Genomic DNA, 24,360 nt, shown 5'->3' on the forward strand with positions numbered 1-24,360 from the left:
CAAATTGGTGACCCTCTCCCCATCCTTGATTGTGAATTACTTAGCATTTCATGGAAGCTGCTTTTGTACCCAATCATGGCACCCACCTGTTCCCAATTAACCTGCACACCTGTGGGATGTTCCAAATAAGTGTTTGATGAGCATTCCTCAACTTTATCAGTATTTATTGCCACCTATCCCAACTTCTTTGTCACGTGTTGCTAGCGTCAAATTCTAAAGTTAATGATTATTTGCAAAAAAAAAATGTTTATCAGTTTGAACATCAAATATGTTGTCTTTGTAGCATATTCAACTGAATATGGGTTGAAAATGATTTGCAAATCATTGTATTCCGTTTATATTTACATCCAACACAACTGATATGAAAACGGGGTTTGTATTTGTATCCGACCAAAGCTCTTAAAAACATAATTTTTTCTCAAAGAGGTTTCAATATCATCTCCACATGGTTTACCTGAGGGAGGAAACACATCAGTTACCTGTTGCCCGTCTGCAGCAGCCACCTGTGGCCGACAGCTGACAATAATCACAATGGTTGACAGGACAAGGGCTGCACAGCAGCAGCGAGTGACTCTCATGTGTCCCAAAGCCACATTTGACCAACTTAATCCCCAAGGGTTCAAGCATTGGAGTGTGCTGATGTACGGGTAGTCGCTAATGCATCAAATGGCCTGCAGCAGAAAGTAGTCTGGGGTCCTGCTGACAGACGGAGGGGCAGCTGACGACACTCGGGGAATGTGTGCAGACATTTCGGTGGGGAGGGCGGGAGCAGAGTGTCGCTGGTAAAGATGCCTGCACTTACAACTCAGAGACTCCCAGGGAGTCTGCTCTAAGATATAACTAACCAACATTAAGTTTGGCATCCTTTACAATAATTAAGTCTACCACTTATCTTATTCAGGGTTAATGTGTGCTTGAGCCTATCCCAGCTGTGATTGTGCGAGAGGTGGACCACTGGTCAATATAGACCAGTGTTTTTCAACCTTTTTTGAGCCAAGGCACATTTTTGCGTTAAAAAGGTCCGGAGGCACACCACCAGCAGAAATCATTAAAAAAATGAAACTCAGTTGATAGTAAAAAATTGTTGTTGCAATTGTTGGATATGACTTTAAAGCACTGCGATGAGGTGGAGACTTGTCCAGGGTGTACTCCGCCTTCCGCCTGATTGTAGCTGATATAGGCACCAGCGAACCCCGCGACCCCAAAAGGAATAAGCAGTAGAAAATGGATGGATGGATGGATGGACTTTAAACCATAACCAACGATGCATCACTATAGCTCTTGTCTCAAAGTATGTGTACTGTAGGTACATGGGGCGGTATAGCTCGGTTGGTAGAGCGGCCTTGCCAGCAACTTGAGGGTTGCCGGTTCGATCCCCGCTTCCGCCATCCTAGTCACGGCCGTTGTGTCCTTGGGCAAGGCACTTTACCCATCTGCTCCCAGTGCCACCCACACTGGTTTAAATGTAAAAATTAGATATTGGGTTTCACTACGTAAAGCGCTTTGAGTCACTAGAGAAAAAGCGCTATATACATATAATTCACTTCACTTCACACCTACGCTCCCACATATAGACACACATTCAGTACATACCTACATACTCCAAGTGTGTCCATCTACACACACATTCACAGTACAAACATTCACATACTGTACATATACATTTACTGTACAAACATTCTTATACATATTCTGTTCATATATAAGTACATATACATACATACACTCATGCACATAATCATGTTTCATCAAACATATATCAACGTTGTTGCCCTAGGGTAAACTGGGTAACAAGGCATATTGACAAAGCTTAAACCATTGTTACTATAACAATCTACAAGATTAATATAGGTTGCCTCTCTCTCTTCCCCTCCATCTTTCAATATTCCTTTTTTATTTATTTATTATTATTTCATTTTTTTTTGTTATTATCTCTCTAGCTATCATTATGTATACGTATTGTTGCATTTGAACAACTGTATTGTTGAAAATAGAGGTAAACTATTGGTATTGTTGATGATCAATAGCGCTTTTTCTATTGGTCCTAGTATTGCTCCAGTTTTGGTGTAAAAATGATCATTGTCATTAAATAAATAAATGATAAATGGGTTGTACTTGTATAGCGCTTTTCTACCTTCAAGGTACTCAAAGCGCTTCGACACTACTTCCACATTTACCCATTGACACACACATTCACACACTGATGGAGGGAGCTGCCATGCAAGGCGCTAACCAGCACCCATCAGGAGCAAGGGTGAAGTGTCTTGCTCAGGACACAACGGACGTGACGAGGTTGGTAATAGGTGGGGATTGAACCAGGGACCCTCGGGTTGCGCACGGCCACTCTTCCACTGCGCCACGCCGTCCCTATTATTATTCATTTCACAAACTGCTTATTTGCTATCACTTTTACGATCATATTTGTACATATCGTATGTGCTGGTGTTGTTCTATTGTTGTTGTTGTTTTTGTTGGTATTGTTGTGTTTGCTGTTGTTGTGTTTGTCTCTCCGTCTAATCCCTCTCTTATCCCCACAATTTATCCCTCTGTCTTCCTATTTTTCTCTTTCTATCCCCTCCTGCTCCGGCCTGGCTGCACCAAATGATAATATAAATACATTTAATAAAGTCAAATTCAAATAAGGCAACAAGAGAAGTATCCTACACTTCTCTTTTGTAAAGTAAATCTGAACATCCGATATGGGCATCCACAACTATATGATTTGCCTGAGAAGCTGGACAGGACAAAAAAACCAAACAAAAAAAAAGTATGTGTACTGTGACGACCTGTCACATCACGCCCTGACTTATTAGGAGTATTTTGCTGTTTTCCTGTGTGTAGTGTTTTAGTTCTTGTGTTGCGCTCCTATTTTGGTGGCCTTTTCTCTTTTTCCTGTATTTTCCTGTAGCAGTTTCACGTCTTCCTTTGAGCGATACTTCCCGCATTTACTTTGTTTTAGTAATCAACAATATTTCAGTTGTTTTTATCCTTCTTTGTGGGGACATTGTTGATTGTCATGTCATGTTCGGATGTACATTGTGGACGCTGTCTTTGCTCTACAGTAAGTCTTTGCTGTCGTCCAGCATTCTGTTTTTGTTTACTTTGTAGCCAGTTCAGGTTTAGTTTCGTTCTGCATAGCCTTCCCTAAGCTTCAATGCCTTTTCTTAGGGCCACTCACCTTTTGTTTATTTTCGGTTTAAGCATTAGTCACCTTTTTTCCTGCACATTGCTTCCCGCTGTTTCCGATATCTACAAAGCAATTAGCTACCAGCTGCCACCTACTGATATGGACACAATTTTACTCTGCCGAGGTCTAGACAACACCGACACTCAACAACACATCATTTGCAGACTATAATTACTGGTTTGCAAAAAATATTTTAACTAAAATAGGTGAAATTAGATCATCTCCCACGGCACACCAGACTGTATCTCACGGCACACTAGCACAGTGGTTGAAAAACACTGTTATAGAAAAGCGTTCATACCCATGGGAAATACGACTACAGTTAAATATAATACAGTTTGACTATTTTTTTTTATATTTAGGAGCCATGTACTGGAATAAGTACAATGCTTGAGCCTATCTGCCCCAGTTTAGGATCAACCATAATGTTTCAAACACTTGACAAACCATGCATTACTTAGTGCAGTGGTACACCTAAGAATCACTTAATTAAATATTCAAACACAGTGTTACTGTTTAAACGGTGTATAATGTCACAGTGGCCAAAGCTATTAAATATACTTGTTAAAAAGTCATGAATACTTTGGCCTACAACTGTATTTTAATGTAGGTCATTATGGTGGTACCTGGAGAGCCAAAGTGTTTTCTTGGCGAAAAAGGTTTGAGAACCGCTGACTTGCTGTGTTCTTATCCGACATGTAACCCAGCACCTTGCTGTTCAGCTGCACCAACTGTTCGAGTTGACTCTCAGTTTGCTTTTATTTCTGGAATGCTGTCAAGTGCACATGTAGGACAGCGAGACGAGAAGGACAATTTGCAGACTCGACGCAAAGACACGTCAACATTGGTAAAGAATTAAAAGGTTTGTTATCTTGGAGAAATTAATTTTTGGTGTCTTTGCTTTGGCGTGAGGCAAAACGACAGGAAGAGAATTATAAATCCATTTTGTACACAATTTTGGCCAACAACGATTAATCAATTAAAACTGATTAATTTTATTGTATTCTGTTGCTTCCATTAATTATTTAATGAGTGTAATAGGGCTCTACCGATTATTTTAGTCGTCTATCATTTCGTTTGTTGCATTAATAAAAAAAAATGGCTAAAACACACTTTATAACCAAAATCTATATTTTGGGGAAAATTGTTGAAATAAACAAACCTTTTTAGGATGTTAGAAACTTTTGCTTCTTCCTACTCCTTTTCGGACACACTTTTTCTTCATGTACTTCTAATATTTTTTTTTCACATGACCATATTATATTGGTGTTGCTATATTTGTTATTTTTTTATGTTAATAAAGATAAAAATAACAAAATGAAATAACCTTAACTATTTTGTTCCTAATAAATGCACATCATCAGCATTGAAATTGCACTTTTAGGCCAAAGGTTTGGACACACTTCTCATTTAATGTGTTTTCTTTATTTTCATGACTATTTACATTGTAGATCAGGGGTGTCAAACTCAAATACAGAGTGGGCCAAAAATTAAAACTAAACAAAGCCGCGGGCCAAAGTTGAACAAATTAACCTTTTAATAGGGACCCAAACAAGTTTTGCTATGAATATTGAACAAGCAAGGCTTAAATAGGGCAGCATGGTGTAACAGGGGTTTGTGCATCTGCCTCACAATACGAAGGTCCTGAGTAATCCTGAGTTCAATCCCGGGCTCAGGATCTTTCTGTGTGGAGTTTGCATGTTCTCCTCGTGACTGCGTGGGTTCCCTCCGGGTACTCGGGCTTCCTCTCATACAACAGGCAGAGCTTATATAACGTAATAGTGCAAAATCAACTTTCAAAAAACAAACGAAAAAACATCAGTGCTATATTAAATAAAATTTTATTTAAAAAATGAATGCCTCTTTTCTATTTGCAGCCTTCTGAGGTAAATATCAACATTAACTTTTTCTACAGGCTAATAAATTCGAAAATAAAATAAAAATGAGGTGGGCAAGGTTTGGTGGTAGCGGGGTGTGTATATTGTAGCGTTCCGGAAGAGTTAGTGCTGCAAGGGGTTCTGGGTATTTGTTCTGTTGTTTTACGGTGTGGGTGTTCTCCCGAAATGTGTTTTGTCATTCTTTTTTGGCGTGGGTTCACAGTGTGGCGCATATTTGTAACAATGTTAAAGTTGTTTATACGGCCACCCTCAGTGTGACCTGTATGGCTGTTGACCAAGTATGTGTGTGTGAAAGCCGCATATATTATGTGATTTGGCCAGCACGCTGTTTATATGCAGGAAAAGAGGACGTGACGACATGTTGTAGAGGACGCTAAATTCAGTGCCCTTAAGGCACGCTCCCAATATTGTTGTCCGGGTGGAAATCGCGAGAATGGTTGCCAAGGGAGATTTTCGGGAAGGGCACTAAACTTCGGGAGTCTCCCGGGAAAATCGGGAGGGTTGGCAAGTATGAGTATTAGCGGTGAATATGGTGTTACCTGCGGGCCAGCTCTAATGTTAATTTGATATTGCCTCAAGGGCCAAATGAAATTAAACGGCGTTTGGCCCGCGTGCCAGAGTTTTACACCCATGTTGTAGATTGTCACTGAAGGCATCACAACTATGACTGAACACATGCGGAGTTATGTACTCAACAAAAAAAGATGAAATAACTGAAAACCTGTTTTATAGTCTAGTTTCTTCAAAATAGCCACATTTTACTCTGATTACTGTTTTGCACACTCTTGGCATTCTCTCGATGAGCTTCAAGAGGTAGTCACCTGAAAGGGTTTTCACTTCACAGGTGTCATATTTTTGATGCCTTCAGTGACAACAATCATGAAAATAAAGAAAATGCAATGAAATGAGAAGGCGTGTCCAAAATGTACTGTATGTATAATAATACATACAGTACATTAATATATGTATAATATGTACATTTAATAAATGTTTTAGTTACACTCATTAAACAATTCATCAAAACATAACACAAATTGAAGCTTTTCTCTAATCAAATTAATTAATTAATTGTTCTGGATCTAAAGATTAACTAATAAAAATGATAGCATCCAGGCTGCATAGGTGCCAGAAACTTTAAAAATGCAGACAGTATCGGTATGGCGGCTACAATATAGCGCACATATGAGTGCTGCCGTTTTTTTTAATCAGTTTTTATAAATGCACACATTTCAAAGTTGATGATGTGCATTGATTAGAACAAAAAATATAGGTTATGTCAAGCAGAAAAATATTTTTAACTACTTCCCAAAAATACGCATTTAGGCTATAAAGTGAGTTTTATTCAATTAGTTAACTGATCGAATAAACTGATGGATAATTAAAATTGATAGCTGTAGCCCTAAAGAAGTATGTTTTGTTCCCCTACTTAAAAACAGCAAAGTTAAAATGGTTCTACATTTCAATCTATTTTCAATACTTTCCTTTCCAAACAAACTTTCCGTTGGAGCTTTACTTTTACCTCCACCAAACGGCGCCCAGATGACCCGTCGTATGGCCTTGACCCAGTCATCCATGTCTGTCTGGGAGTTGGCCATGAGCAGGAAGGACTCATGGCTGATTGGTGCACGGTCCTTGTCTCCTGCTCCACCTGTGGGAACAGACAGATGGGTTGGATGATGATTGAATAATGCGCGGGCCACTTGTGTCACATGTTGTACATGAAACAAACTAAAAAACAATACAAAGTAGGCCGATGTATGCCCATCCATCCATCCATTAATTTTCTACCGCCTATTCCCTTTTGGGGTCGCTGGTGCCTATCTCAGCTATAATCAGGCGGAAGGCGGCGTACACTCTGGACAAGTCGCCACCTCATCGCAGCCGATGTTTGCCAATACTTGAATTGGTAAAAAAGTAAATTAGATATATTTATGATTATTTTCATGAAGATTTTTTGTATTTATAATTGTATTCAGTTAGTTGTCGATGTATGCATCTGTAAAGCACTTTGCCTCTGAATTGTGCTCAAAAACAAACTTGTCTTTCCTCATCTAATCCCTTTGAGATATTAAATTAATACATCCATCCATTTCCTACCGCTTATTCCCTTTGGGGTCGCGGGGGGCGCTGGTGCCTATCTCAGCTACAATCGAGCGGAAGGCGGTGTACACCCTGGACAAGTCGCCACCTCATCGCAGGGCCAGATATTACATTTAGTTTTACAATTACGTTTGAAGTTGTTTTTGGTTTTCAGGCTCTATTTTTGGAGGGAGTTAGAATAGTTGCATTTTTCATGTTCCTATCTGGGACATGTTTGTGTTTCGAAATTGACGCGAGTCGCACTTTGGACATCCGTGCTTCAGAGCCAACAATTCAATATAAGTATTATTTAAATGCATTGCTACTGTTTGTTAATGTACAAAAATATTGTAGAAATGTTGTCTAATTAAGCAATTTTAAAGTGTAACATTATAGTAGTGCAGGGGTGTCAAACGTACGGAATGAGTTTGCTAGGTATAAAAATCACCCAAAATTTTTGAATGAAATAAACCACTGTTCTAAATGTGTTCACTAGATGTCGCAATAGCAATTATTTGTATTTTTGTAGATTATGTACATATGTCGAAAAAATAAACCACATGATGTTAGTGCACCAGTTGAGGAAAATGAGCAAACTACCGTATTTTTCGGACTATAAGTCGCAGTTTTTATACTCAGGAGCGACTTATGTGTGAAATTATTAACACATTACCGTAAAATATCAAATAATATTATTTAGCTCATTCACGTAAGAGACTAGACGTATAAGATTTCATGGGATTTAGCAATTAGGAGGGACAGATTGTTTGTTAAACGTATAGCATGTTCTATATGTTATCGTTATTTGAGTGACTCTTACCATAATATGTTACGTTAACATACCAGGCACCTTCTCAGTTGGTTATTTATGCGTCATATAACGTACACTTATTCAGCCTGTTGTTCACTATTCTTTATTCATTTTAAATTTCCTTGCAAATGTCTATTCTTGATGTTGGGTTTTATCAAATAAATTCCCCAAAAATGTGACTTATACTCCAGTGCGACTTATATATGTTTTTTTCCCTACTTTATTATGCATTTTCGGCAGGATCGACTTATACTCCGGAGCGACTTATACTCCGAAAAATACGGTACATAAATAGCACCCTGTAATTTGATTTAGATTTTTTTTTTTTATCTTGATAGATTGAAAATTACCACCAATGAGTTGACTTATGAACATTATCACATAATTTTTTCAGAAAGTATAAATAACAACAAATAAAGATAGAATACTATTAACCGCAACATGTTAGTGTAAAAAAAACAAAAACAAAAACAAAAACATGATGATTTTTACAATTTCAGAATGTGCTTGTTGTATTTTTAAACAAAGAAAACAATCTGAAGTTGTCTTTATTTTCAAGTTATGGTGCCATGAGTTTACCAGTCTGGCCCACTTGGGGGTAGATTTTTGTCCATGTGGCCCCCCATCTAAAATGAGTTTGAAACCCTGGTAGTAGTGGGACAATAAAACTCCCATAAAATCAATGTGCTATAAATGTTTCTTACCACTAGAAGGCACAGTTGCCTTACTAGAGGGTAATACAAACAACCATTTATGTCGGACAGCATTGAGCAGACCCTTTTACATAAATACGAGAGTAGAAAATCTACAAAACTGACAAACAGACCAATCCATTCTGTTTTGTGTGTTTTTACCATGAATTGATTAAAGGGGAACATTATCACCAGACCTAAGTAAGCGTCAATATATACCTTGATGTTGCAGAAAAAAGACCATATGTTTTTTAACCGATTTCCGAACTCTAAAAGGGTGAATTTGGCGATTTAAACGCCTTTCAATTGTTCGCTGTCGGAGCAATGACCTTTCACCCGTGACGTCACAATGGGAAGCAATCCACCATTTTCAACACATTACACACGCAAGTCAAATTAGCTCTGTTATTTTCCGTTTTTTCGACTGTTTTCCGAACCTTGGAGACATCATGCCTCGTCGGTGTGTTGTCGGAGGGTGTAACAACACGATCAGGGACGGATTCAAGTTGATTTACGTGGAGTGTGCATCGATTAGCACGGCATGCTAATCGATGCTAACATGCTATTTGGGCTAGCTGTATGTACATATTGCATCGTTATGCCTCATTTGTAGCTATATTTGCATCCAGCCTTTCCCTCCACCCACATTTAATGCCAAACAAATACATACCAATCAAAGGATTTAAGTTGCATCAGTGTCAAAAGATGCGAAAGTCCCTCGTTTGGTCTGCACATTTTACCGGCGATGCTATGACAGACATGGCACAGAGATGTGTGGATATCCTGCGACACTCAAAGCAGATGCATTTCCAACGATAAGGTCAACGAAATCACAAAGGTGAGTTTTGTTGATGTTATTGACTTAAATGCTAATCAGACATATTAGCTAATAGATGCTAACATGCTATTTAGGCTAGCTGTATGTACATTTGTAGCTATATTTGTATCCAGGCTTTCCCTCCACCCACATTTAATGCCAAACAAACACTTACCAATCGACAGATTTAAGTTGCTCCAGTGGTCAAAAGATGCAATCATTGGCTCAATAGCTTCAGTTTCTTCTTCAATTTCGTTTTCGCTATCTGCCTCCACACTCCAACCATCCGTTTCAATACATGCGTAATCTGTTGAATCGCTTAAGCCGCTGAAATCCGAGTCTGAATCCGAGCTAATGTCACGATATCTCGCTGTGCTATCCGCCATGTTTGTTTGTATTGGCGTCACTATGTGACGTCACAGGAAAATGGACGGTGGATTTACAGATATCGAAAATCAGGCACTTTAAAGCCTTTTTTCGGTATATTCCATGATGGGTAAAATTTTGAAAAAACTTCGAAAAATAAAATAAGCCACTGGGAACTGATTTTTATTGGTTTTAACCCTTCTGAAATTGTGATAATGTTCCCCTTTAACGTGGACCCCGACTTAAACAAGTTGAAAAACTTATTCGGGTGTTACCATTTAGTGGTCAATTGTACGGAATATGTACTGTACTTTGCAATCTACTAATAAAAGTCTCAATCAATTAATCAATTGTACAGCTTTTTGTCGAAAAGTGCATTTTAATTGTATTTGTGGGCGTCATTTAGCTGTGAGATGGGGAGTCCAAATATAAACAGTGGTGCCATAAAGTGAGAGGCCCTTGTCACCCAGCTTTGCAAAGTCACACCATCATGATGAACACTATGTGGTCAGGCCCTCGGATGTGCACTTGAAATAATGGTCTAATATATCCCTTCAACAGAGCACAAAGAATCCATACAGTGTAAGAAATATGGATTTGCCTGATAGCCCATGGATACTGCATGCCTGTACAGGAGAGATGCCATACATGGGTAATTATTAATGCAAAGGCAAGACACAGACATTAAGGAGCCTGAACGCTTCCTCTCCACACGATCGTTAAACGATTAAACACACACAAACAGACAGACACACAAAATCAATGGAAGAATTGCAGTGAGACACACAAAAACAACACACTGGTTAAGCTCAACCGAAATTTAATTGATACGACACCAAGTAAAAAAGATTCTTCTTGGAACAATGACTTCAGCTTTGTACAAAATATTTCTCCTGAGCTCTGCTCTAACTTCATAACTTCCTTAATGATGTCACACAGACATTGGCAATACTCATGGAAAATTGTATAGCTTGGAGGCACTGCCACAGAAACAGTTTAAATGAGTCACATTAAACAGTTTATGTACATGGAAGTAGAAAATTGTTTATATACAATAATCTGTCAAACAAAAAAGCTATAAAAAAGTCAATAATCCATAAGAATTTTATTCAAATTTCTCTACTCAAGATCAGGATTGATAATCATTTTCTAAACTTAACTAAAAATGCTTTTCAAGCATTTTCATGATTAATTTTTAAGTATTGTCATAAATAGATAAATATATCTATATATATAAATATAAATATAAATCTATATATAAATCTCCCGATGATTGAGGGAACTCCTCATGAAACAGTTCTGTAGAGATGAAGTAGTCTTGTGATTTTTCCCACACCTACATATTGCGCTCTACCACGGTATCGAGCACTATTCTCTGGATAATCCAATCAAGATATATATATATATATATATATACACACACACACATATATATGTATGTTTATATATATAAATATACACATATACATATATATATATATATATATATATATATATATATATATATATATATATATATATATATATACAATTACCGTATATTACCAAATAAACGCCCTTGAGCAAATAACTGCCCATGTCCTAATAGCCGCCCGGGGTCAGACCTCATTTTGTGAATTAACCGCCTCTTCCTAATAACCGCCTATGTCCAAATAGCCGCCCATGGGCTGTTATTTGGATCATTTAGATTAAAATCATACTGATTTCATTAAGCCCAATTTATAAGATAAAATGAAAAGCAAAGGTGCAGAAATTCTGGTAATTACGGTAACAGCAGACGTGTGAAGTCAAGAGAGTTACATGACAATCAAAGGCTTAACTAAATCTGTGCCGTGATGGCTTACGTTACGTGGGGATTCTGGGTAATCAACATATTGCAAAGGGTCACCGCGTATAGCGTAACACACACTCAACGACAACAAAAAACCCACGAGGAAAAGTTTAAAAATGGCAAGCAACAGTAGCAGTGAGTTGAATGAACAGGATACACTACTGATGGACGGGAATACTTTAAGGGGGAAGAAGAACAGAAAGTTTGACTTGAAGTTCAAGCTAGCGGTTGTGAAGTATGCGAATCAGAATTATGGTTTGGCAGCGGCCAGGCAGTTTAATGTTGACTCAAAACGTGTACGAGAATGGAAACAAAATAAGGGAGAACAACTATCTCAGGCGCCAATCAATGGAATACTGGCTCGCTTATCTGGTGGAGGTAGGAAGAAAGTAAGCGACAAGCTTGATGCTAATTTGTGTCAGTGGATAAATCACGTTCGTGGACTGAACCACCGTGTGTCCCGCAAAATGATCCGCATTAAGGCCAAGGAGTTGTATGCCACAGCGAGTGTCACGAGAGACACCAGGGTGGTGTTTGGTGCAACGAGAGGCTGGCCCAATCGATTCCTGCATCAACAATTTTACCCTTAGGAGGAGAACAACTGGACAGTAACCATTGTAACCAAATATTGGCCTGGTGCAGACTGGTGCAAAAATAATAAAAGCCTTGTGCAAATAACCGCCTGTTTCTTTTAAACGCCCCTCTCCAAAATTGATTTTGTGAAATAAACGCCCGGGCTACTATTACCGTATATTTGCTAATATACGGTATACACATTTATATGTACGCATGTATATACACACACACACACACACACACACATATATATATATATATATGTATATATATATATATATATATACAAACACATATGTATATACATATATACTCACAAATACATATATATATATATATATATGTACATATATACTCTACTCACAAATACATATATACATATATATATGTATATATATACATATATATATACATATATATATACTGTATATATATATGTATACACACATATATATACACACACACACATATATATATATATATATATATATATATATATACACATATATATATGTATAAATATATATATATATATGAACATATATACATACACACTCACACACATTATTTTTTTCTATGGCTTTACCATTGTTTTTTAAAGTACTTTTTACATATTTATGTCTTAAACTAAGCTTTATTGAGCACAGAAATGGCTGAATGAACTAAAAAATAGCAATACTAAAGTAGTATTGGCCACTAGCTAAGACCATGGCCCCTAAAATTAGTAGAGTATATTGTCTTATTTTCTTTGATTATGTCTACTATATTGGATTAAATTAGTGTAAAGGTGACTATGTGAGGGTTATTTCATGTTTAGAGAGCTCTTATGTTAAAACCTGTATTTAGAAGGCCATTAAGAATTGTTTCATGTTCTGATTATGAAAACATTCAATTTATAAATGAATATTAATTTCATGGAAATTCATTAATACCTGAAACAAATAGCGATAAACAAGGGTTTTAGTGTAGATTTGTGTGGCAATTTGTTTCACAGTATATCACTGTCATACTTAATTATTTCGCTACAATACTGTCAGTATTTCTAGAGGCCTTTCAGCGCTCCCATCTCAGTGAGTCAGTTGGGAAGGTAACCAATTCTGTTCTTTGCTTCATTCATTCAAAGCGATAGCAGAATACAGTATCTGTTGCCTGTACATAAGTACCATTCACATTTAAAATGATACAGTACCAATTACTGATACCTGGAAGTCGATACTGTTACTCATTTTTGGTACTTTTGTGTGTTCAAATTAATTGTAATTGTTTTTGATTGTTTTCTATTGAAACATTTAAACATGAGCTGATTATGATCACTCCTGTCCAGTTGTTGTATCTTGTTTTGTTATCATTTCCGAGTCTCTTGTTCAAGTATGACATTAAATTGCAATTACAGTGGCAAATCCAAGACTTTAAATGGCAGTAATGAATAGTTTAGAGTTGGTTGGCCCGTCAGATCAGTTTTTTGCGGAATTTAGTTTTGGTTTCTCCCTAAAAAAGTGTTAATACTGTAAGTGTTGTACTTATTGCGCACCAGTTGTTTGATTGTAGTTTTTATTAACAAGTCTATAAGTGCTGAAATCCCCATGTAAAATAGCTAATGCTAATCAGTTGCATGTCAATAGAAAAAAAGTCAATGCATTATAGTATTAAGCCAGCGCATTTTTTGGAAAAGTGGAGTCTTACTTAACTTACTTTTTTTGAGTCATTTTCCTCTATGGGTTTGGAAATTGCAACATTACCGAGAGGTAGTTTGCCTGAGTCTGCGCTGGAGTGATCGACAAGTGTCGAAGTGCGTCGGCAACCTGGCGTGACGTCAAGCGCAACCCAGGTACTGACGTGGTACCGTTGGATTTTACATGAATCGGCAGAATTTGATCAGCACCAAAAAAGTACCAGAGTCTCTACCCATCCCTAGTCACATGTTCATAACAACAGTGTTATTTTAGTGGCATGCTTTTATTTTGAAATTCTGCCATTAGTCCATCATCTTTTTGCTCTTTGCTCGATTCACCACTTCACGATTGTTTATTAGCCTCCATCCATCCATCCATTTTCTACCGCTTATTCCCTTTTTAGGGTCGCGGGGGGCGCTGGCGCCTATCTCAGCTACAATCGGGCGGAAGGCAGGGTACACCCTGGACAAGTCGCCACCTCATCGCAGGGCCAACACAGATAGACAGACAACATTCACACTCACATTCACACACTAGGGCCAATTTATTGTTGCCAATCAACCTATTAGCCTCACAGATATTAATTATTTAAGCATTTGTTTGTATTTTTAGTTAATCGGTAATATTTAATATTTATTGTCTACGTTGAACAAAGAGAGCAGTCTACCAAATCTAATTCCTTGTGGGTTGAACATACTTGGGCAGTAAAGCTGATTCTGATTACAAACTACAGCATGTGTTACTTCGATAAAAGAAAAGAAAAGTCCTGGGAAGTTGTGAGGATTTGAATCGTTTCAAGGCAACACAGGAGATTGGTTGAATTCTTGTGACTTAGTACTTTACCAGGATTACAAAATTCTGGATGGTCTAATATTACAACTCTCAGAGCTGAGACTAATTTGACGATTCCAGTTCCGGTCTTAACGATTCTCGATTTAAATTATTTTAAGAGGCAAGGTCAAAAAATCTTAACATTAAATCGAAAAGAAGAAAATGAAAATATGATCTATTCACTCTAGTATCACTCATCATGACACTACCCTTGGTATCAACACTGTCTATTTATGGATCATTCTGCCTTCCTCTTACATGTGTGCCTGAGTCGTCGCTAAACAGCAAAGGAGCAGCATAACAGTTATTGTATTATTCCTTTTCTTACTGTTATTAATCTAATTATTCATTTAATAACTGCTTACTTACTGCTGTGATGCTCTCCCAACTACAGTTTGTAAACTTTTCTAAGCACTTATTTTTTGTGTTGTTTCAATTTAGTTTACCTATTAGCTTAGTCATCGTGTCTAACATATTTGGCCTCGTCCTTCAGTGTTCCAGTAATAATAAAAGATAAGTTATGCCGTATATTTTCCACAATGGAGGATTATTGATTTAGAGGAGGGGTTCCACACGGTGTATGAAGGTACAGTTAACTGTGTGCTGCTATTGAGGTAGATCATTAATTCTTGTGGTCTGCAGAGTGAGCATCGAAAATAGGAATCATTGTTTAAAAATCTGGACGATTCTGGGAGAATTGTACTGTAAAACCAGGTTCCCATTGACGCCAAACCTTATTTAAGACACATCAACAAGGTAAAGCAATATCTGTTTGTTTTTGTCATTTCTAACCATGTATGCGGCGATGGTTCATCTACCAAACCAATGAGCGACTAACAGTGGTCTACATCATTTGAGTCGAATCAATTAACACAAAGTCTCTACAAAGCATGAAACAACAAAATTCTTGGTAAAAAAATAGCAAAAGTTGTATTGATTTATAAGACTACGGCCAAACACCAGTTTACAAATATACACATCTTGGTTCCTTACTTCCACAATTTTCTAATTCTTTTAAAATATGTCCACAATTTTCTAATTATTTTAAAATATAGGTTGCCTCTCTCTCTTCCCCTCCATCTTTCGGTATTCCTTTTTTTTATCTGTAGTTATCATTATATATATGTATGGTTGCATTTGAACAACTGAATTGTTGATAATAGAGGTAAATTATTGGTATTGTTCATTATCATAAGCGCTATTTCTATTGGTATTTGTATTGCTCCAGTTGTAGAGGAAAAATGCTCATTGTCATTTCTGTATTATTTATTTCACTAACTGCTTCTTTGCGATCACTTTTACCATCATTTGTACATATCGTATGTGCTGGTGTTGTTCTATTGTTGTTGTTTTTGTTGTTATTGATGTGTTTGCTGTTGTTGTTTTTGTCTCTCTGTCTAATCCCCCTCTTATCATCACAATTTCCCTCTGTCTTCCTTTTTTTCCTATGGATCTAACAAAAAGCATTTTACATAATTAATCAAAATATCTTAATTAAAAAATTAGAACGGTGTGGCATCAGAGGCCTGGATTAGAAGCTACTTGAACAACAGGAAGAAATACATGAAGCTCAGTGAACACATATGTCAAATATGCATGTATGTTACGGTGTACCCCAGGGATCAATACTGGGACCAAAATTGTTAAATTTTTATACAAACAACGTTCGTAAAGTTGCAAAGGACTTAAAGTTGATACTTTTTGCAGATGACACGACTGTTCTGTTGAGAGAACACACAGAAACTAACACAAATAATAACAGAAGAAATTAATAAATCAAAGTGATGGGTTGATAAAAGCAGACTATTTTTGAGTGTCAGTAAAACTAAAAAAAATGCTAACAGTAGAAGAGAAAGTCACACACAAATACAAATAGACGGCAATGGTATTGCAAGTGTGAACATACGGTAGTTAAAATGATATACAAAGCAAACTACAATCTGCTACCCAAGAATGTAAAACAATTATTCTCAAAAAAAGAGGAAAAATATAACCTTGGAGAAAAATCCAATTACGTTCAGACCTTTAACATATCAGTATGTGGGATTAAATCATGGAATGGATTAAGCAAATAAATCAAACAATGTAATATGATCCAATTTAAGACACTGTTCAACCTCAAAGGGTTTACAAAGAAGGAGGAAGAATCGTGATACATATGTTTAACCCCTTTGAAAATGAGAATCTTATTCCTCCATTATGTGAATAAAAACGTAACTATTTATTTATGAGAATTATATTCATTGTGTATGTCCATCCGTTTTCTACCGCTTATTCCCTTTGGGGTTGCGGGGGGCGCTGCTGCCTATCTCAGCTACGATTGTGCAGAAGGCGGAGTACACCCTGGACAGGTCGCCACCTCATTGCAGTCATTATTTATGTAATTAATATTTATCTATTTACTCATTTATATATTAATTAATGTACTTACTCATGTATTTGTTTATTCACTGTTGTGTTGGCATTTAAGTACAAGCAAATCTTACAAACTGCTATGAAACAAAAAGTAGTATTAAATAAAGTCTGCTTCCTCCTATTCTTTTTCAGACATGCTGTAATGGTCAATTGGAAAGGTGATGAATCATATTTTAATTGTATGTGTGGTCAAAATAAACGAACACCATGACCATAGTGACAACTAACCTGTTGATATATGAACACCCTAACCTCATTTACATCAAGCATAGCATGTTGTCGACACAACAAATTCTTGACAATATTTCTGCTGTGTGACAGAGGACAAAGACCCTCGACCATGTTGTATATACACTCTGTCTTAGAATGCCCTGCGGGAAGAACTCAAATGTGTCTCTCTTTAAATGCACCTGGCTGTGTTCACTTTTCTTCAAAATTGCAGCACTTTGCTCATCAATAGGAGTAACCGGTAACCAGTTTCTGTACGATATGCAGTACGAGACATTGTGGAAACCATGCAATCTCGATAAAGCAGCCAAGAACAGGAGCTAGTGCCTCTACACAAAGTGACAAAGCTCTGTTAGTTTACCTAAACTGAAAGTCTGTCACCCCAAACCCTGACTTGGCGCTTACTTCTCGAGTTAAAAGTTTCCAGCATCTGTTTCTTGTTACCTTGGAGATGTTGCTTCTTCAGTCTGTCCGGTTTACAGCAGACCGGCCCCATATCTAAGTGAGCGGTTCAGGCTGCAGTTGTTACTGGCTCTGCCTTAAACCTTGCAGCATGGTGCGCCATCTCCACTTGGAAGCAGATCAGTACCCAGGTAGCACTGAAGCTGCCAGGGAGGCATGCTCGGTACCAACGCCAACAGGATCCCGTCCAAAGAGTCCCACATCTATACCCATGTGTGCTGTCCTTTCATTGCCCTGTTTCTTCCTGCCTCTCTCATAGAGCAGTGTGGGCTGCAGGTTCCTTCCCTCAGCCCCCCTGGGGAGAAGTAAATCCCTGAAGAGGAGTGTGACAAGATTCTCCCTCTCTCTCTCCTTCCGTCAGTGTGTGTGCCCTAACTGTGCCATGGGTTGTCCTCCAATCTTTGCCAAACAAACTTGTATGCACACTAAAAAAAACAGACAATGTCAATCAAGCTATGTGAGATACTGTCTGCAATGTCGGTTTGTTCAACTACTCAATAAAAATATCATGCAAACGGCATTCTTCAAATGAACTAAGATGAGGGCATTTACAGTATGTCTATGGTCTTGTTTACACTGCAGGTCAATTTCGATTTTTTTTTGCCAATATGCGATCTTTATCGGATTTTTTCATGTCAGTATGTGTCCGTGAACTAAATTGGTCCGATTTCTCAAATAGTTCGGCTCTAAATAAGAAATTCTACAACCCATAGAAACACCTTAATCCGATTGTGTTCGGTTTTCGAAAATTCGGACTAACACACCTGGATTATGCGATTGGAAACCAGATCTGCGTCAGTCTTAATGCGCAGGATACAACTTGACAGCAGATACCGTTCAAAAATAACGTAGGCAACAATTGTCATGAAGAGTAGACCATTTATTTGCTACACAGATGAAAAGAACAGAACATTTTAAAGCATACTTGCCAACCTTGAGACCTTCGAATTCGGGAGATGGAGGGGGGGGGTTGAGTTGGGCGGGGTTTGGTGGTAGCGGCGGTATATATTGTAGAGTCCCGGAAGAGTTAGTGCTGCAAGGGATCTGGGTATGTGTTCTGTTGTGTTTATATTATGTTACGGTGTGGATGTTCTACCAAAAATGTGTTTGTCATTGTTGTTTGGTGTGGGTTCACAGTGTGGCGCATATTTGTAACAGTGTTAAAGTTGTTAATACGCCCACCCTGAGTGTGACCTGTATGGTTGTTGATCAAGTACAGTATGCCTTTCGTTCACTCGTGTGTGTGCAAAAAGCCGCATATTTTCTCCATACAAACTGACACACAGTTTGTATGGAGAAAAAGCAGACATGACGTAAGGTTGTAGAATACGCTAATTGCAGTGCCTTTAAGGAACGCCCCCAATATTGTTGCCCGGGAGATTTTCGGGAGAATGGTTGCCGCAGGAGATTTTCGGGAGGGGCACTGAAATTCGGGAGTCTACCAGAAAAATCGGGAGGGTTGGCAAGTATGTTTTAAAGTGCATCGATGGTTTGATTGATTGGTTGTTTTTTATTCATTTCTACATACATACAGTTTGGCCGAAAAAAAGAAACTGGGATTTATTAAAGGAGGTAGCTAAGGAAATTGAAAATGCTGTCTTAAATCGGACTCCCGAACATAATACAAATGAGATGGAAGATAATGAAGCAGGTATATACTGTATAATACAAGGTATATAATAAAGCATACACAAACCTCTACACGCAGTCTTATGAATGAACTCTGAGACACTCAAAAGTTGTGTTTACATGATTATCTGTCCGTAAATGTATTCGACAAAATTCTCCAGCCGTCTTTCTTTGCTTCGGAGCTGCTTGATTGATTGATTGATTGAAACTTTTATTAGTAGAATGTATTAGTAGTACAGTACAATACATATTCCGTACAATTGACCACTAAATGCTAACACCCAAATAAGTTTTTCAACTTGTTTAAGTCGGGGTCCACGTAAATCAATTCATGATACAAATATATACGATCAGCATAATACAGTCATCACACAAGTTAATCATCAGAGTATATGCATTGAATTATTTACATTACTTACAATACATATTAATTATTTACATTAATTACAATATTTACAATGCTGCATCCGCTAAGATATATTATTGGTATCAGCGTGATGTGTGTAGCGCAATATAAGCTATCTGCTATTTAACCTCAGCATAGCCATTAGAGACGTAATATGTAGCAACATAGTACTGAGCTCCTTGACTGGTAACTTGTAAGGAGCCACAGAGGCTAGTGTGATGTCATAGGTCAACCGTAAAAGCAATACATTTATCTACACTAAAAGGATATATGTGCCCCCAAGTGTACGGGAGGCACCTGTCACATTACAGAGAGTGCATGGACACTTGGACTTCACATGTTGGTGTGAAAATACAAAAACACGTACTATTTCATCCATCCATCCGTTTTACTACCGCTTATTCCCTTTTGGGGTCGCGGGGGGCGCTGGCGCCCATCTCAGCTACAATCGGGCGGAAGGCGGGGTACACCCTGGACAAGTCGCTACGTCATCATACTATTTCAGAATCAGACTAATTTAGTAAATGGAAACATAGTGAGTGTGAACAGTGCAATTCCGAATACGCCTGGGCCCATAACAAATTTTGCTCTAAGATATATTGACCTACAAATTATAGCAGATAAAAAATATTGTTGCCATTATTTTTTTTGGAGACCATATTAACCAATGACGTAATGACATGATAATAATGGTAAATTATAATGGTTTGAAAGTATATTCTTTTAAATGCATTTCACTTGTATTTCTCGTATATGAAGGAATCAATAAAGTACTATCTATCTATCTATCTATCTATCCATCTATCTATCTCTCTATCTGTCTATCTATCTATCTTTTAACATTGTAACTTAAATGTTAGACTTTTAAATACCAAATTAACTAAAACGAACAATGTAAATAAAATACACGGACAGTAAGCAAAATGTTGCACTTGAGTAAATCACAACCAAAATCAAGAACATAGGTTCTGTCTCTGCTAAGGAGGAGGTGGGGGACCCTTAAATATACACAACCAAAACAATAAACAAAATGGCTAAATAATTACATTTTACTTATTTCACTTTTTTATGTTTTGAAACACCATTATTGTCTACTTTGTGTGATTTTGTCCTGTTTTTTTCTGTTGAATTACCTTGGCTATATTGTTTTTCACGCCATTACCTCAATATATTTCAGAGTTTAAAATAAATAAATATTGTGTTCCTAATGCTGCGAGATAAATATTGTTTAAAAAACACAACATTTTAGCAGATACATTAGTAAAGTATTTTTATTAGGGGTGGGCAAATTAATGCGTTAATTACGAGTTAATTCATCACTCTATTAACGCCGACAATTCTTTTATCGCACATTTGCGTATGTTTTTTACATGCTTTTATTTTGTTAACACCTTTTCTTAACAAGATGGCGACGCCCGGACGGGCTTCGGCGTGGAGGAGCTCTTGCTAAAGATGGAACATTTGGCAAAAATACTGGACAATTCTGCAAATTTCATGGCTGGCTTACAGCGTGGTCACTCCGGGATCACTTACGACCGCCAGACAATTCTGAATGTGGATAGATCGGGCCGTTTTGGACTGAATGACGCGTGCTTGCTAGACCGGCTAGCTAGCATGGCAATACTTCACCGGCTACATCCAGCGGCCTGTGAAGCAGCGGAGTATATGTGTTGTCTGTCTATTTATGAATAATGCAGACGAGGAGTGTTGGCTGAGTTCTTAACGTTTACTTTCAGAGCGTGCATATCACAACATACAAGATGCTGTCATGGCGACACACAACCTATACCGGGCTACCGCGCATGCTCGTCACTCCTGTTGCATGCTGGGTAGGATAGTTCTTTTTTTCCCTGGCTCATAACATCACAATATAGTACCAGGTATATGATGCGTTCAGTTTATTAAAGCACCAAGCAAACAATCGGAAAATTCCCATCATATCAATTCCTAGATATGGTCGTAATTATTTTAGGTGCGCTACGCATAATAAACACAACATTATTAATATTGCTACTACAGATAATTTGATTAAAAATTCCCTAAAACAGGCCACTACCTGTAATATAGTTTTTTTAAACATAAGATCCCTGATAAAAAAAATGTTTCTGCTGTTACCTCAGAAATTGCCTGTTCAGATGTTATGATTGTGGCTCAGAGATTTGTATGTAGATTATATTTATTTTCCATAACAAACAGGATAACTTAAATACCCTGGCAGTTGCAATAAGCTCAAATGTTTGTATTTACATTTTTTGAGTTGATTTTCATAAAATATGCTATTTAACTGCTACTGTTTAACAAGGACTGATTTAAATTGTGTTTGCACAACAAATGTTTTGGCGCTTTTGTTCATGTGGGAGAATATTCCAATAAAGGTGCACTACACACTACTTTTGAATTCATTATTGGGCTTTGTGTATACATTGCAGTTAATCGCGGTTAATCGGAGAAATAGTGCGATTGACTTCTATTAAAATTTTTAATCGTTGCCCAGCCCTAATTTTTATATAGCACTTTTCTCTGGTGATTCAAAGCGCTTTACATAGTGAAACCCAACAGCAGTAACTAGGATGGCGGAAGCGGGAATTGAACCTGTAACCCTCAAGTTGCTGGCACGGCCACTCTACCAACCGAGCTATGCCAGTAGGTATATTTGCACAAAGGATCGATATCGGATCTGTATCGCCATTACCAGCCTACATTTTACTCTGTATCGTATCAGAAAGAAAACCAGTGGTATCGCACATCACTACTTGCTACTATTATGCTACTAAAGCAGCAAACTGTTCCCACCCAAAAAAATAAGCTAAAGTCAGCAGCGCAAGAACATTTCGGGTAACTAGAAAATGACCAAGAAGTCATGTAAGAAAATGACTCACCCACTTGTATTATTTGCCAAAAGAATGTCGCGGCTAAGGGGTCTAACACGTCTAATATGGTGAAACATATGCAGGATCAACACCAAGCTTTACACGCCAAAGTAACAGTAAGACATAACTGAGTCCAATTATGTTACTGGATAGTGACTTCATGAAGTATTTATTTCGTTGTTCTTTGAACCTGTTCACTGCAATAATGACAATAAAACTCTATTCTATTCTATTAAGTTGGTAGGGAGTTAAATATAAAGGTGTCACAATCAGTAAATTACCGTTGTATCAGTTCAGTGTAAACTGTCAAAGGCTTCATTCACTGACCCTTTTACGTTACATTGCTTCTTTATGTTTGTGTTAAAAAAACTGTTACACAAGTTAATATAGCAAGTTTAAAACACTAACATAACATCAGGAACTTTTAGAATAACAACAGCACAATACCATTGGATTTAACTGTACGCATTTCTGGTATGAACACGGCATAAAATATATTCTAAAAAATGAATAACACGTGACTTTGTACTTACATGATTAACAATTTCTCTTGGGGATTAACAAAATCAATCTTAGCCTCACATTAATATTTTATTTATTATTAATAATATTTGTTGTTACACGTATTAGTTTGTGCTGGTATTATAATGTTATTTGATTGTTATTATTTCCAACAATAATAAACAACCTCAACATCTGGAATGTGATTTTTATAATTTTTTTGTTATTAAATTAATCAATGCATAATAACCGCGATAAACCGTGATTATTACCCACACTATAATCATACAGTCAAAATCTGTAATCGTTGCAACACTAATTGTCAATGCTTCTTCTAAAATTAACATATTTTGAAACAATCATTGAACCAGTAATGTAAAGCTTTAAGCCATCTAATGTCGCCATGTTTTTTTGTAAAATGTGATTGTTTTAGCCAGTGATTCTCAAACTCTAGTACATGTACCACTGGTGGTAAGCGGGCTTCATTTAGTGGTATTCCAAAGAATCACTTACGTAATTAAAGTAGAGTGTTTTATTTTCCTATATTCAAACCAAGTGTTACTGTTCAAACTGTGTGTATAAAGTTAAAGTGGCAAAAAATATAATATATATTTGTTAATTAAAACCTTTGCCTTGTTTTTAATGAATACTTAGGCCTACTACGCTACTGTATTTTAATGTTGCTCATTTTTCTGAGGGTGGTACTTGGAGAAAAAAGTTTGAGAACCCCTGGTCCAGGCTAACCCAAACATATACTAATAATTACGTTATCGTTGTGGGTTAGTAAAGGCTGTGGTATCTTTGCGTCGGGTTAACAAGACTATTTTACGTGAATACGAATTTGAGGCTACATACCCACTGTATTAATGATGCATGTACATTTAGCGCACAGACTTGTGAGTCCCAAATCCTTCATATTGTTGTCAAATCGCCAATCAAAGACCTGTATATCTAATGTGTTTTGCCATCAATCCAGTTGATGCGCAGTATTCGGTATATGATTTGCAACTTAAAATTATGTAATATCTAGACCTTGTCAAAGTTACATCTGTTTTAAATGAGGCCGTTAAAAGTTATTTCATTGTGCA

General features: G+C 37.2%; 1 protein-coding gene across 1 annotated transcript in view; it reads right to left on the minus strand.

Moving 5' to 3' along the window:
* Positions 1 to 24,360, minus strand: part of si:dkey-191m6.4 (rho GTPase-activating protein 22) — a 77,465-nt gene that overhangs the window by 19,397 nt on the left and 33,708 nt on the right. Inside the window, exon 4 of the mRNA XM_061909019.1 lies at positions 6,605 to 6,733. Coding sequence (XP_061765003.1) covers positions 6,605 to 6,733 — 129 coding nt within the window. The remainder of the gene's footprint in view (positions 1 to 6,604; positions 6,734 to 24,360) is intronic.

The sequence above is a fragment of the Nerophis ophidion genome, linkage group LG08 (assembly GCF_033978795.1).
Source record: "Nerophis ophidion isolate RoL-2023_Sa linkage group LG08, RoL_Noph_v1.0, whole genome shotgun sequence".
In the NCBI taxonomy this organism is placed as follows: domain Eukaryota; kingdom Metazoa; phylum Chordata; class Actinopteri; order Syngnathiformes; family Syngnathidae; genus Nerophis; species Nerophis ophidion.